Genomic DNA, 12,486 nt, shown 5'->3' on the forward strand with positions numbered 1-12,486 from the left:
TCTTCCGGATCCAGTCTGACGCCTGGGGATATTCTAAGGTGAGGAATCTAACTAACTAATGTTTCTTACAGATACATCGTTACCGAAGGTAAGTAACTTGTCCTACAGTGCTATGCACAATGTTTTTGGGTCAGACTCATATAAACCGTCCCAGATGGCCAAGGAGAAGCAGATTACTCTGACCGCTTACCCTCTTCTGACTCTTCAGGTTTACTCACCCTTCTTCCTGTGAGCTGGAAACATGAACCAGCTCCTGCATGGCTGCCTTCCATGCTGTGCTTAAGAAGCCAGCTGATTTGTTGAAACTCATTCATCCCTTGGTGGAATATCGGACACACATATTGACTTATAGTGAAACACTATCACTGTGTAGATCTGCTTCCATTTATTAAAGAGGTAGTGAATGATCCATGGTTTAAGACATCTTCGTGACTAGTGGTAAACAGAATAGTAGCGCGACTTTCTAATCCCCTGGAACCTAGCCCTTTTTATCCTAGTGTCCCTTCTCGGAGACCTCCTTCACTACTAAGCTGAATCGGCATGCTGTTCCTACCTACCCCATAGACCGGGATTTGAGAAAACTAGAAGGTGCAGAAAAGAGCTTTTCGGTTGGAAACCTAGCACATCACTCTCTAAACGCTGCTTGCCTTTCGGGAGGCTGCCCCAATGTCTTGCAGAATATTGTAGCATTGATGGTCTCCATTTTATCAGAACACCTCAGGGGCCATTTGGCAAAAGTAGTCCATGAAGTACAGGGCTCTTTCAATCACCTCATCAGAGCAGTCCTTGACATGGCCTGCCTTCATGAAGGTGATTGTCACTCTCCTAATAACATGTCATAGCTTCCTCTTCTTGAACTCTCTTACTCTAAGGAGACATGCTTGTCTGTGCTCTACTGCATCCTCTATAGATGTGCAGAGTACACTGACTGGCATGCCTTTGATGGGGTGCATCCTTTCATACAGAAAGTAGACGCAGAAAATAAACCCTTCAAAGATAACAGAACCACTGTAAAAATCTGGGGCTCTAATCAACAGCAAAGAATTTTTGTTAATTTTGGAGGCCTGAGACATTGGCAGAGGCTCAGTTTAGACTGAGCCATTCTGCACAAGTTTGTCAACAGCAGCAAAATTCCCTAATTTGCCAGCACAGGGGCAAGGGGGAACGGCTGTTGGGTCCAGCTCTCTTTCTCTGCACAACCAGGAAAACCACAGTGACTCCTCTGTGAAGGAACATGTGATACTGGTGAAAGGAGGGCTTTCCTCTTTTCTACAAGTCTGGCAGGCCTTTACTTCAAACTTGTAGGTCCTGTAAATTGGAGCAGCGTGGTATACACTACCCTTTCAGCTGCAAATTCCTTACTGCTCGACACACACACACACTCCCTTACTACAGACGACCAGCTATGGATCCTTCAGGAGGACATGCCTGCCCTGCTACAGAAGGGAGCAGTGGAGTTGGTTTGTATGAGTGGAGTAAATTGAACAGCGGGGCTACTCACTGTACTTCCTGGTTGGTTTCCAGAACGACAGCAGTCTTTGTCTGATCCTAGACCTTGGGCTTCAGAACTGTTACTTTTGCAAGGAAAAGTTCAAGATGCCCCTTTCTGGTTTTGCTACCGCTGGACGCAGAAGACTCTATGGTCTCTCCTGACCTGCAAGACACGTTCTTTCGTATACCAATCCTGCGGACACACATGAAATACCTGCATTTTGTGGTGGGTTCCACTTGTTACTAATTTGCCGTCCTTCTCTTTGGATTGTCTTCACCACCTTAAGCCTTCATGAAGGTGATTGTCACTCTCCTAATAACATGTCACAGCTTCCTCTTCTTGTCACCTTTTAAAAATGAACTTCTGATTGTTTACCCATTGCAGTCAATACTTGAATGCTTTAATTATTGGATTTGATATTCCTGCAGCTAGATGCACCGAAACATTTCTAGAATATCTTTTTTCATTGAACCTACCTTAAATAAAAGATTGTCTAGTACATTATTCTCCAGAGAACTTTTTATAGGCCTTCTTTGGTCTCTGGAGTACAGCTTCCCTTCTGTAGAAACAGATCCAGTTGTTTGGTCTGATTACTATCCTATTCGTTTTTCCAATTCATATCCTCATTGTGAGGAAAATTTCCTGTAAGGAATAGGCTAAATATTACAAAAGAAGTTATCAAGGGTCAGCTCGGCTACTGTGCCTCCAGTATCAATTTTAGATTAATGTAATGGATGCACTAACTGGATTATTGAAGCGGTTAATAACAATACTCATGGGGCACTCTGCTTTCAACTTTAGTATGAGATTGTGAAAGCTATGCCCCATTTTTCCTGCTGGGAACTAAAAAATGTAGCTGACCGTTACTACATTACTTGTATCCCAATGGTATATTGGGACTGAGGTCAATAGAAAGTTTTAAAATGCTTTTCTAGCCTCATATTTTTTAACACTCATCCAGAGCCACATTATGAAGTATCCCAAGGAAAAAGCCACTTGAACTATTTAGATCATGTGATTAGGAGGTGGACTATTTGTTGTGGAATTGACTCTGTGCCTCTTCTCTAGTTGGGTGGTAAATCATTCAGGCTGAAATTCCCTATTTGCTTATGAGACTGAATTTCACGTTGCTAGGTTTTAACACCTGAAATTACTAGATGCCAAAGGAGATGGAATAGAAGGTCTTTATGTAACCTAGTAGTGGTGAAAAACGGCAGAAACTGGAGTAGTAATTCTGTACCCCAATGTTATTTCCCATCTTGGGCCAAATACTCCTTGTTTTACAGTAATGGCAGGGTGATATCATGCAGAAATGGTTATTTTGAGGGGCGTGGTCAGCCTACAATGGGGCTGGACGCAACCTGCTGAAGCTACGCGTACCGGGTCATCCTGGAGGCAGTGATCCTGTGCCCAAAGGACCATTAATTGTGGCAGGGGGGCTTTGGGACAACAGGATGACCCTCTGAGTTGCATGGAGAAGGACCAGACCTGTGGTGCTGGCATCCGCTATGGCCGCGGACCTCGCACTACATAGAAACCGCAGCCTGAGGCATACCCACTGCAACAGATACAGCGGGGACTCCCCTACTCGGGGACAGAACGTATGGCGAGGGGGAGATTCAGGCAACGGGAGGGGCTGGAAAGCTCTCCACCCATATCTGCTAACATGATTTGCTTGCCCACCCCTATCACCTACAGAAAATTGGTGATTGCCTGTGGCCTAGAGAATGTAGCATGGTTCAAGGATAATGGACAACCCGACCCAAAATCTGGGGTGGCTCCTGCAGTACCGGGACCACATGCTGTGGCTACTGAACCAGTAAGCTGGTTATGCTGGTGGCCCTGACTGAGGGGGAGAGAGACCCAGGGCCCTAAAGACTGGGTCTCCTCTAATGTGAACAGGCCTGGGGACTGCCCCCTGGAGGGGCTGATATTGGTTAGAGGGAGAGCTCCTTCTGGTGCAACTGAGTTGCCTAGTGCATAGACCTCAGGCCTTATTTTGTCCCGGGCCGCCTGCCACGTAACCGTGGGGAAATCTGTGGCTTGCCTGACTCCTGGCCTACGAAGAGGGCTTTGATGTACAGTCCAGATATCTGGAGATCAACTCTGGTCTTTTTCCGCCTTGGCCTGAGTTTCTATGGGGAACTTTTGTGGCTGACCTTCCGAATGAGGAGATATGGACAGAACACTGCCCACTGGTTTGTGCACTACACACTCCGGACGTACAAAGACATAAGGCGAGCTGGGGGAGCTTGACCCGCCAGGGGGACGTGGTGGGGCACTTGGGAAGGTTCGATTGGAGCTGCTGCCTGGGTGGGCTTTGCCACCTTGGTCTGAGGAGCTGGCCCAGTTGATGAAGTAAGGGTTCGGGGGTGGTTGACGGCCAGACCCCTTGGGGGTACCTATGGACCCTAATGCTAGGTGGTGCCCATGTTCCTCGCCTTGGTGCTCTTCAACCCGTAACAAGACACACTACGACCTCGTGAAACGATGGTGCACAACATACCCACCCAACCAGAACCTTTGCTGGCTGAGCAGAATGACCAGCCACACCAAGCACTGCCAGCTCGCCCGGAGTCAGCTAATGGCCTAGAAGCCCACATATTGACAATACTTGCAGCTATGGTGGAGGGACCCCAGTTCGGCACTAGATGCAGTACCCGTTGATCTCAGCCTACTGAGAGTAGATTATCTTACCTGGCCGAAAAAGTGAAAGAAACTAAAAGGAAGTGCTGCAGCCTAAGGTTGCGTACCCTGAGAAACAGTTGCTAAAGCTGCGGCAAGAAGTGGAGCTGCTGCATGACAGAGTGGAGGATGTGGAGGTCCGCTCCTGCTGCAATAATGCGAGGATAGTAGGCCACCCGGAAAGCAGCAAGGGTCACTGCATGAAGTTCTACATAGACCAATGACTCCTACAAAAAGTCATTGGTAGCATGACATCCAAATTCTTCACTGTTGATCCAGTCCACAGAGTATAGGGTGGTGCCTGCCGAAGCCAGGAGCGCCCCTCCGGTCAGTGGTCGTCCACCTTCTGAATTACTAGGACATGGATGATATCCTGCAGCGCACCCACATGCACAACCCATGAAAGACTGAGGGTGGGCTGGTAAATATATACCCAGACTATATCCAGGCAGTCCAGCACCACAGGGAATCTTTTGTGGCCGTGAAATAACAATTGTGGATTCTCGGTTTAAAGTATCTGCTAAGCTCAGAGTGGTAGACCGGAATGCACCCTTTATTTCGTGACCATGGGGAAGGCCTGGAAGTGGCTGTGCCTGTGCTTCGGACCGAGATCATCCAGCGTAAGAAGACAGGGCGGAGGTCAGACCAAAAAGAAAACCCTACCATCAGCTGAAAGGCACCCCAGCGAAAGCACATGCGGAGACGGAACAGGCGTAGGTGGTGACTGAGTAGCAGCTTACGTGGTCTTGATGGGCCGAACAGGCACAATCCTCTGAGGTTCGGGATGACTCCTCTACGGAGTCCCTGCCCAATGGCGAGCACAATAAGGGACCAATAGTCACTCCTGTGACCGCGGACTTTCTCGAAATCAGAAAAGACCTAAGCGAGACTATGGGGTGAAGTCTAGGCAACTTGATGGACTCTACCAGCCAGAATCTAATGGGCCTCGAGGGGGCATCGATGGGGACACCCGGATGGCCATGCCCTCACACGTTAACAGAATTATTGTAATCCTGCCATACATTTACAGGTCAAGGGGACATCGACACAGTGAAGAAATCGGTGGACTGAGTATGGTAAGACACTAGACTGGCCACATTTTTAGAAGCCATGGGACTCAAAGAACTGTGGATAGCGAGGAACTCTGGCTACGGCAATATTCATACGCCACCACAAAACAGGGGCCATGTCCTAACTGGACTATTTTCTGGTACCTAAGCACCAGCTGGGTAGATATGCAGATGTCATTCTCCTTCTCCAGGGTATCTTTGACCACTCACCACTGAGGTTCGTATGGGCATGCCAGGCAGGATAACCCCATGGAAACTTGATTCTTGGGAACTCCAGGATAGGGGAAACAAAAAGATGGTGGCCACAGCCAATTATTTTACTGAGAAGGAGCACTCGTTCCAATCCATGATTAACTTATGGGTAGCATATAAGACGATCCTGTGGAGACAACTGATTTCACGACGTGCAGGAGTGTCGGTCGCTTGAGGTGCAACTAACGCAGCTTGAGGTGGAATATGTGGCTGTCCCTACTTGAGAGCGGGCCCTTAAAGTAGAGGAGATCAGGCGGGAATACACTGCGTTAGTGGGACAGGAGGCGCAAGCACAATTTCGGGCCACCCAGGGTAGGCTTTACGAAGTGGGCAACAAGGCAGGCAAGCTTCTGGCTTGGCAAAAAGGAAAAGGGGGCAACAATGGATCAGTGTGATCCTATCGGCGAGCTCACACCGTAGAGAGACACCCCAAACAATTGCACAGGTATTCGTCCACTACCTGAAAAATCTGTATCAAAGTCAAACCACTGCTGACCAGTCAGATCTAGAGACCCTCATGGGGGACCTCCTCACCCCTCGCCTGGATCCACACCGGGTTGAGACAATAGAGGGTAAGATCATGGAGGCGAGGGTGACCACCGCCATTTCACAGGTGAACTATGGGAAAACCCCGGGCCTTAAGGGATTCCCAGTAGAATTCATCAAAAGTGTAATATCAAAAGTCGCAAAACATAAACGTGCCATGTTTAATGCGGCCAGAGACCAGGGTGCTCTGCCACCTGATCTCCGGGAAGCAACACTTGTCTTAATCCATAAAGAGGGAAAATCGGCTGACGATTGCGCATCCTATAGGCCAATCTCCCTGATTAATACTGGGTTCGAAGATTCTAGTCTAGGTCCCAGCAAACTGCCTCACACAAGTACTAGACACCCTGATTAACCCAGATCAAGCCAGATTTATGCCCTATAGAGCCACGTGGCATAAACTGAGGAGACTGATGGGTGCCCTGGTACCCAGTGAACAACTGCAACAGTCTGTTGTCCTGCTGGCCCTAGATTCTGAGAAGGCCTTTGACTCCCTCGAATGGTCTTACATGACAGTAGTCTTCCAGAAAATGCGCTTTGGTCCATACTTCTCATCTTGGATTAGCTTACTCTACAGGGAACCGGTCGCGAGAGTCTGGGTCAATCCCACTCTATCGGCTCGCTTTGGACTGGCCTAAGGTACCAGGCAGGGTTGCCCACTCTCCTTGCTTTTTGCCAATGCTCTCGAACCATTGGCTTCCTGAATTAGGGTAGATGCACAGGTCCTGGGTCTTCGATGGGCACTGGACTTGGTGGATGTTATCTCACTATGTCGGTGACATCCTCCTCTTTCTGCTTACTGACAGTGTTTGGATCCTATATAGGATTTTTTACAAGCTGGCATAAATCAGTGGCCTTCCCGCTGGGGGTAACAACTCAGGCAGCAGTAGGAGACAGCCACTTTCAGTCGGTGACCAAGTGGTTTCCAATAGCTGTGTATCTGTCATGCCCAACCAAGAACTATTTATGCAAGAAAATCTGGAAAAGATTTTAAGAGCCTTTCGGGATGATGTTGACAGATGGAGAAAGCTGACATTTTCTCTCCTGGGCTGAGCAGCCCTATATAAAATGATCTCTCTACCTAGGTTATTATATCTACTACAAAATACTCTATACCCAATCCCGGATGCTTTGTTCCGCAAAGTAGCCAGTGTGACCCAAGTATTCTGGGGCAGGGGGATTCCCAGAATCGCCTTGTCCCTACTGACTAGACGGCAGACGGATGGAGGTATTGTTCTCCTCAACCACCCACTCTACTACAGGGCCTCACAACTTCCAACAGGCAACGACTGGGCCTTTTCATCTCATCAGGAGCCCTCACTATGTGTGTATTGCTCCTCTATGATCCCAGAGGATTACCAACGTCACATGTCCTAGGTCAGGACGCTCCCACCCCGACATACAGTAATTACCATATGGAAAAGAATAACATGAACACAGATAGTGGGGTAGGGTGACGTTAGAGTCCCTTCTGGGACTCCACCTACTGCACGGCCTAAGATATGTAGACGGGCCATCATAAAGGGACCTGTTGGCAATTTCCCACATGGAGGATGTCTGGAGGAAGGCAAAAAAAATGTCTCTTGAAGTGCCAGTTGAATACAACCTCTCCAAAAGCCAATTCCTGCAATACCAACAATTGAGGTTTTTACTTGCGAAGTGTGAAGCATTACAGGAGAAGATTGAGGAGTCCCTCTTGGAGTGTAGGATGCTGGGTTCCCCCCATACGAGTCATGCAGGGTCCTGTATCTACTTCACATTATTGCAAAATAGCCTTCCCTCAATAGAGCCATTATGGTAAAAATGGGAGGGGATCTGCGCAGACTAGAGGACAAAGACTGGACTCAGGCATGTGAGTACCTTGGACGTAGTGATGCGGGCAGGTTGCCGACTGATCCAGTTCAAAATCTCTGACTCTTTTGTTTCGTATGGGTCAGACACAGGATGATCTGTGTCTCAAGGGATGCTGTATGAGAGGTATCTTAATATACACACTGTGGGACTGTACAAACGTGGTGCATTACTGCAAAAAGTGTTGGTAAACAAATCTCGGAGACTTTGTGTGAGGAGGTGTAGCTTTTGTCCCAATTAGTCAGAGGGAATTTGGCCGAACACACACTGGACCGCTATATTCTACTCTTTTCTAACCTGTCCTTTATGGTGGCCCGTAGTGATATTTAGAAACACATGGGGCTCTCCCACTCCACCCACACTGCAGGAATGGGAGGAGGATTTGAACTGGTACATGGGAAAGAATTTGGGGCCCAGGTAGAACATGGGGGGAAGAGACTGGGTAATAAAGACGGAAGAGGCCTACCCACATTGGGAAAGGACTGGATATCCCTTCAAATAAGGAGACAGAGTCTCAGACCTGATACCCTGCGAGGAACACTGTCTGACCCAGCGACGCCCGACCCTGACCGGACCCATAAGATGTGATTTGTTGTAATAAACATGTATGTCGCCTACATGCCTTTGGATGGTGGGGGTTTGAGGGGTTTATGATGATTGAATCTTTTCAAAAAGAAATAGAGATTCAAAACACAAAAGAAGAAATTGTAATTTCAGCTGCTTTTTTACCATCCCAATATTGCAGTGCAACCAATGATTGTGCTCTCAAAGTTGTTTCATTCAACATGGCCCTTGATAGTATTGATGAAAATAGAAAGAGTTGAGCGGAATTCTGGGGTGTCTTATTTTTTTTAACCTAATTGCTGCATGTGCTCAACTAGATCATTGTTTGTGTTTTGTTGATTTAAAAATACTCATCGCTAGTGAGTTATTACATTTACCATGAAGTGTGCTTAGAATTATTTCCTAGTTTGTACCTATGATTCATACAAGGAGAACCAAACAAAATGCTTCTTTGTTTTGTAGAGTAATGTTATTGTCTGTGCTCTGATTCCTGCCCATCACCCTGCTTGCCTTTACACCATATTGAAGGATGAAATATTCCCTGAGCCACTGCAATAATGCAGCAGGGGAGCACAACATTGTGTGGCAGAGTTGACTTATTTATGCAGCACAAAAAGGCAAATTATGCGGCATGATGTGACAAATATTTTGTAATTGTTAGACATGATAATATTGGTTGGGCAAAGATTTCACCTCATTAGTACCAGTTTAACAACCAAATACAGACATAAGCAACTGAAAGCTGACCAGTTCACTTTTAGGAAGGGCTCTCAACTGCGCATAAACAATCTTGCCATATTTTTTGTAACTTTTGATCCATTTGCACTAGAAACACATTTTTTATTTGGTTGAAATCTGCAGATTATGCAGCAGATGAATAATTATATGGCCAGTGTGGCAAATCTAGAATTATCTGACGAAGACTGCGGCCGCAGTATCAAGGAGTTCCAATGGCCCTGTATTTACACCATTGCATTCATGTAATAGGGGTTCCTACAGTCCCAAGACTTAATTGAAAGATTGATAAATGTCTCAATTGAACTCTCATTCAATTTGATCTTCATGATGTGTGTAATTCAAACAGTTACCGCTACCTGTATTGTTTGCAAGAGTAAGCAGTATCCTTTGTGAATACCCTCTGCCCACTCTGCACACTAAATAGGGTTTAGGTAAATGCTAAGTAGATTAACGAAACCGTTTTACTTATAATAATTTTAGACATGTGGAATTTCAAATTCTTTAATGGATTATTGTTTTAATGTCAAAGATTATTTACGCATTTGTCAAAATGCTATGTTTTAGTTGTTCACTTTAATACCAGGCTCAATAAAGTTGTCAGTCGTTAGTTTTGTCAACACCTCGCTCAACCTGCTGAAGAGCTGTGTGTCAGCCAACTTGGCAGGACAGTAGTGAACAGCCCAGCCATTGTTAAATTTGTTAAGATGATCATGAGCAAAGTTGCTTATACAATAGTCTTGGTTTGAGGTTTTCAGTTAAATGGTAGTCTTTCTTTCATTAAAAAAACATAACACAGTTGGCACTCAAAAGGCATGGTCATCCAAAATATAAGAAACTGGCAAAAAACATTGTTTTGACATACGTTTAACTACTAAAGTCTCAGCACACAATTGCATAACTTATCTATTCTAATGTCTATTCCTTTCCACAACACTTTATAATGGACAGCCCACATCACTGTATTCAGCTCACTACATACCTACTTTACTGAGTGTTTGTTTTAGGCAGTTTCACTTATTCTTAACTTGCACAATGCCAGTTGTAATTATATTACAGACTTCCAGACGCAGTGCTCATGCAGAATTGCCCTTTTTTTTTTATTTTTACTGCGAGTGACTAACATTTGTAAGGTTCTTGTTAATACTCAAATTTGAGTAAAAAATGCATCATTTCTATTAATTCTCTTAAATAATGTAGAGAACTTATCATGCTATTCTCAAGTTATTGTCTTCAAAGTAAATGTTTGCTAATCTTTGTCCTTTTATCCCTGTTGATAGACCTTGGCATATGGTGATATGAATCATGAGTGGATCGGCAATGAGTGGTTACCAAGTTTAGGGTTACCTCAATACCGTAGCTACTTCATGGAATGCCTAGTGGATGCTAGAATGCTGGATCACTTAACAAAAAAAGATCTACGTGGACAGCTTAAAATGGTTGACAGTTTTCACAGGTACAATTAGTATGAAATTAAAGCAGTTTTACAGACTTGCGGCATATCAATGATGCATTATTGACATGGGATTTTGTTCTCTAACAGGAACAGCTTACAGTGTGGCATTATGTGCCTACGAAAGTTAAATTATGATAGGAAAGAACTTGAGAAAAGAAGAGAAGAAAGCCAGAACGAATTAAAAGGTAATGCTCCTTACATTTCTCATCAGTTAATCTTGTGATTGTTGGGTTTTGCTCTGCACATTTCTGATAGATACATATAACTGCAGATTACTCTTTGGGTTCCTTCCTTGGCACCATATGACCCTGTGGGATCCACTTCGGGCCCCGTACTGACTCCGGTACATGCTTCTCCTCCGGCTGTAAGATGTGCGCTGGGCTCTTCCTTGTACCGATACCACCAGCTCCGGAAGAGGATCCAGTGGTGATTCCAGACTCCATGAATTTCACAGTCTTCGAAGTCTTTTTGTCGTCCTCTGTCCCATAAGTGCTGTGGGGACCCACTGCGCGTCCTTTTTAGGAGCCGTTCCGGCGGGCGTCATTCAATCAGGGATTTGTGTAGGTCACTACTCATCCGTGAGGCTCTCAAGGCGCTGTAATTCACCTTCGGCATCCGCAGGTAAGTCTTGGCAGTCAGTCTTGGGGCTGTCGCCTACCGCTGATCATCTCTTCTGTTGTAGTGCTGAGGCACGAGTCCGCCCCGTCTTCCTACCTTTCCTGGGGCTGGAGCGTATTTGACCCAGATGAGACAAAATTCTCAATTTCTTCTTTCTATACTTGAGTTGTTAACTTCCTCTGGAGTGCCCTTGGGCCCCACATAAGTGCATATGGTTGTGCCTGTATCTCCGCTGTTGGGTTGTCACACTGTTTCAGGTCGGCCTCTTGTTTTTGACATCTCAGCTGCATTGGTTACACAGCCCATCTCGGCTCCCGGTTCTGGTCTTCTGTCTCCTCTGTCGGCGTCGGGCTCTTGTCTGCTGGCTTAGAAAGGATCCTCCGGCGTCTAGGTGTCGCCTTCTCATCGTCGACTGGCTTCGGTTACGGCGCCGATGAAGTCTACCATCTCAGACGCCCTTCCTCTGCGTTTTCTTTCTGAGGGCAATGGTTGTGGAAGTACTACAGAAGGTGTGGTGTGTCCTCCTCCAATTCCGGAGACGGTACCATCCCCTATACAATCTGACTGGTTACTAAACTTGGGTGACGCCAGTGGCTTAGAATCTTCACCAGCCTCCTGTCTCCTCCTAGTCTTGCACCGGAGGCGAGTTCCGCGCTGTCGGACATGTTCTATCGAGTTTCGATTGCTCCAGGTTTGCACATTACTTCACTGGAATTGTCAACAGACCCCCTAAATGGTGTTCTACACCCTGCCCAGTCTAATGTTGAGCCTGTACTTCCTTATAGTGACTGTCTTTTCGACCTCTTGTTGGGTGCTTGGACTAAACCCGAAACTGGGCTCCTTGTGGATCAATCAATCAATCTCTCACAGGCATCGCCCGGCCCTGGAAGATCTCTCCTGTCAACTTGGATGTCAAAGCTTTGTGGTTCAGGCTGCTTTAGCCACACTGAATATTTTCTACTGCCTGTCCCTCCGGAAAGGGAGGCCACAAAGTGTAATGCTTGTGGTAGGCGTATTCTCTTCTAGTGCTGCTCTGCACATTCTGAACACTTCTTGTGTGCTCGCCCGCTTCTCACACGCCTTATTGGACTCTGTGGATTTCCTCTTGCCTTCCCTTCCGGAGGAAGCCCGGACTACTCTTGTTCCCTGGTACAAGATGGACAACAAGCTGCCACACTTGGCATCCGCTGCCGTATGGATACTACTGATTCTGTTGG

The 12,486-nt window shown here is 46.3% G+C and overlaps 1 protein-coding gene across 18 annotated transcripts in view; it reads left to right on the forward strand.

The window, feature by feature from the left end:
• Window positions 1-12,486, forward strand: part of PPFIA1 (PPFI scaffold protein A1) — a 775,827-nt gene that overhangs the window by 618,543 nt on the left and 144,798 nt on the right. For all 18 annotated transcript variants that reach the window (XM_085643557.1, XM_085643540.1, XM_085643545.1 and 15 more), the window contains 2 exons: window positions 10,476-10,651; window positions 10,739-10,836. In XM_085643557.1, coding sequence (XP_085499683.1) covers window positions 10,476-10,651; window positions 10,739-10,836 — 274 coding nt within the window. The remainder of the gene's footprint in view (window positions 1-10,475; window positions 10,652-10,738; window positions 10,837-12,486) is intronic.

This window comes from Triturus cristatus, chromosome 3_1, assembly GCF_964204655.1.
Source record: "Triturus cristatus chromosome 3_1, aTriCri1.1, whole genome shotgun sequence".
Taxonomy (NCBI): domain Eukaryota; kingdom Metazoa; phylum Chordata; class Amphibia; order Caudata; family Salamandridae; genus Triturus; species Triturus cristatus.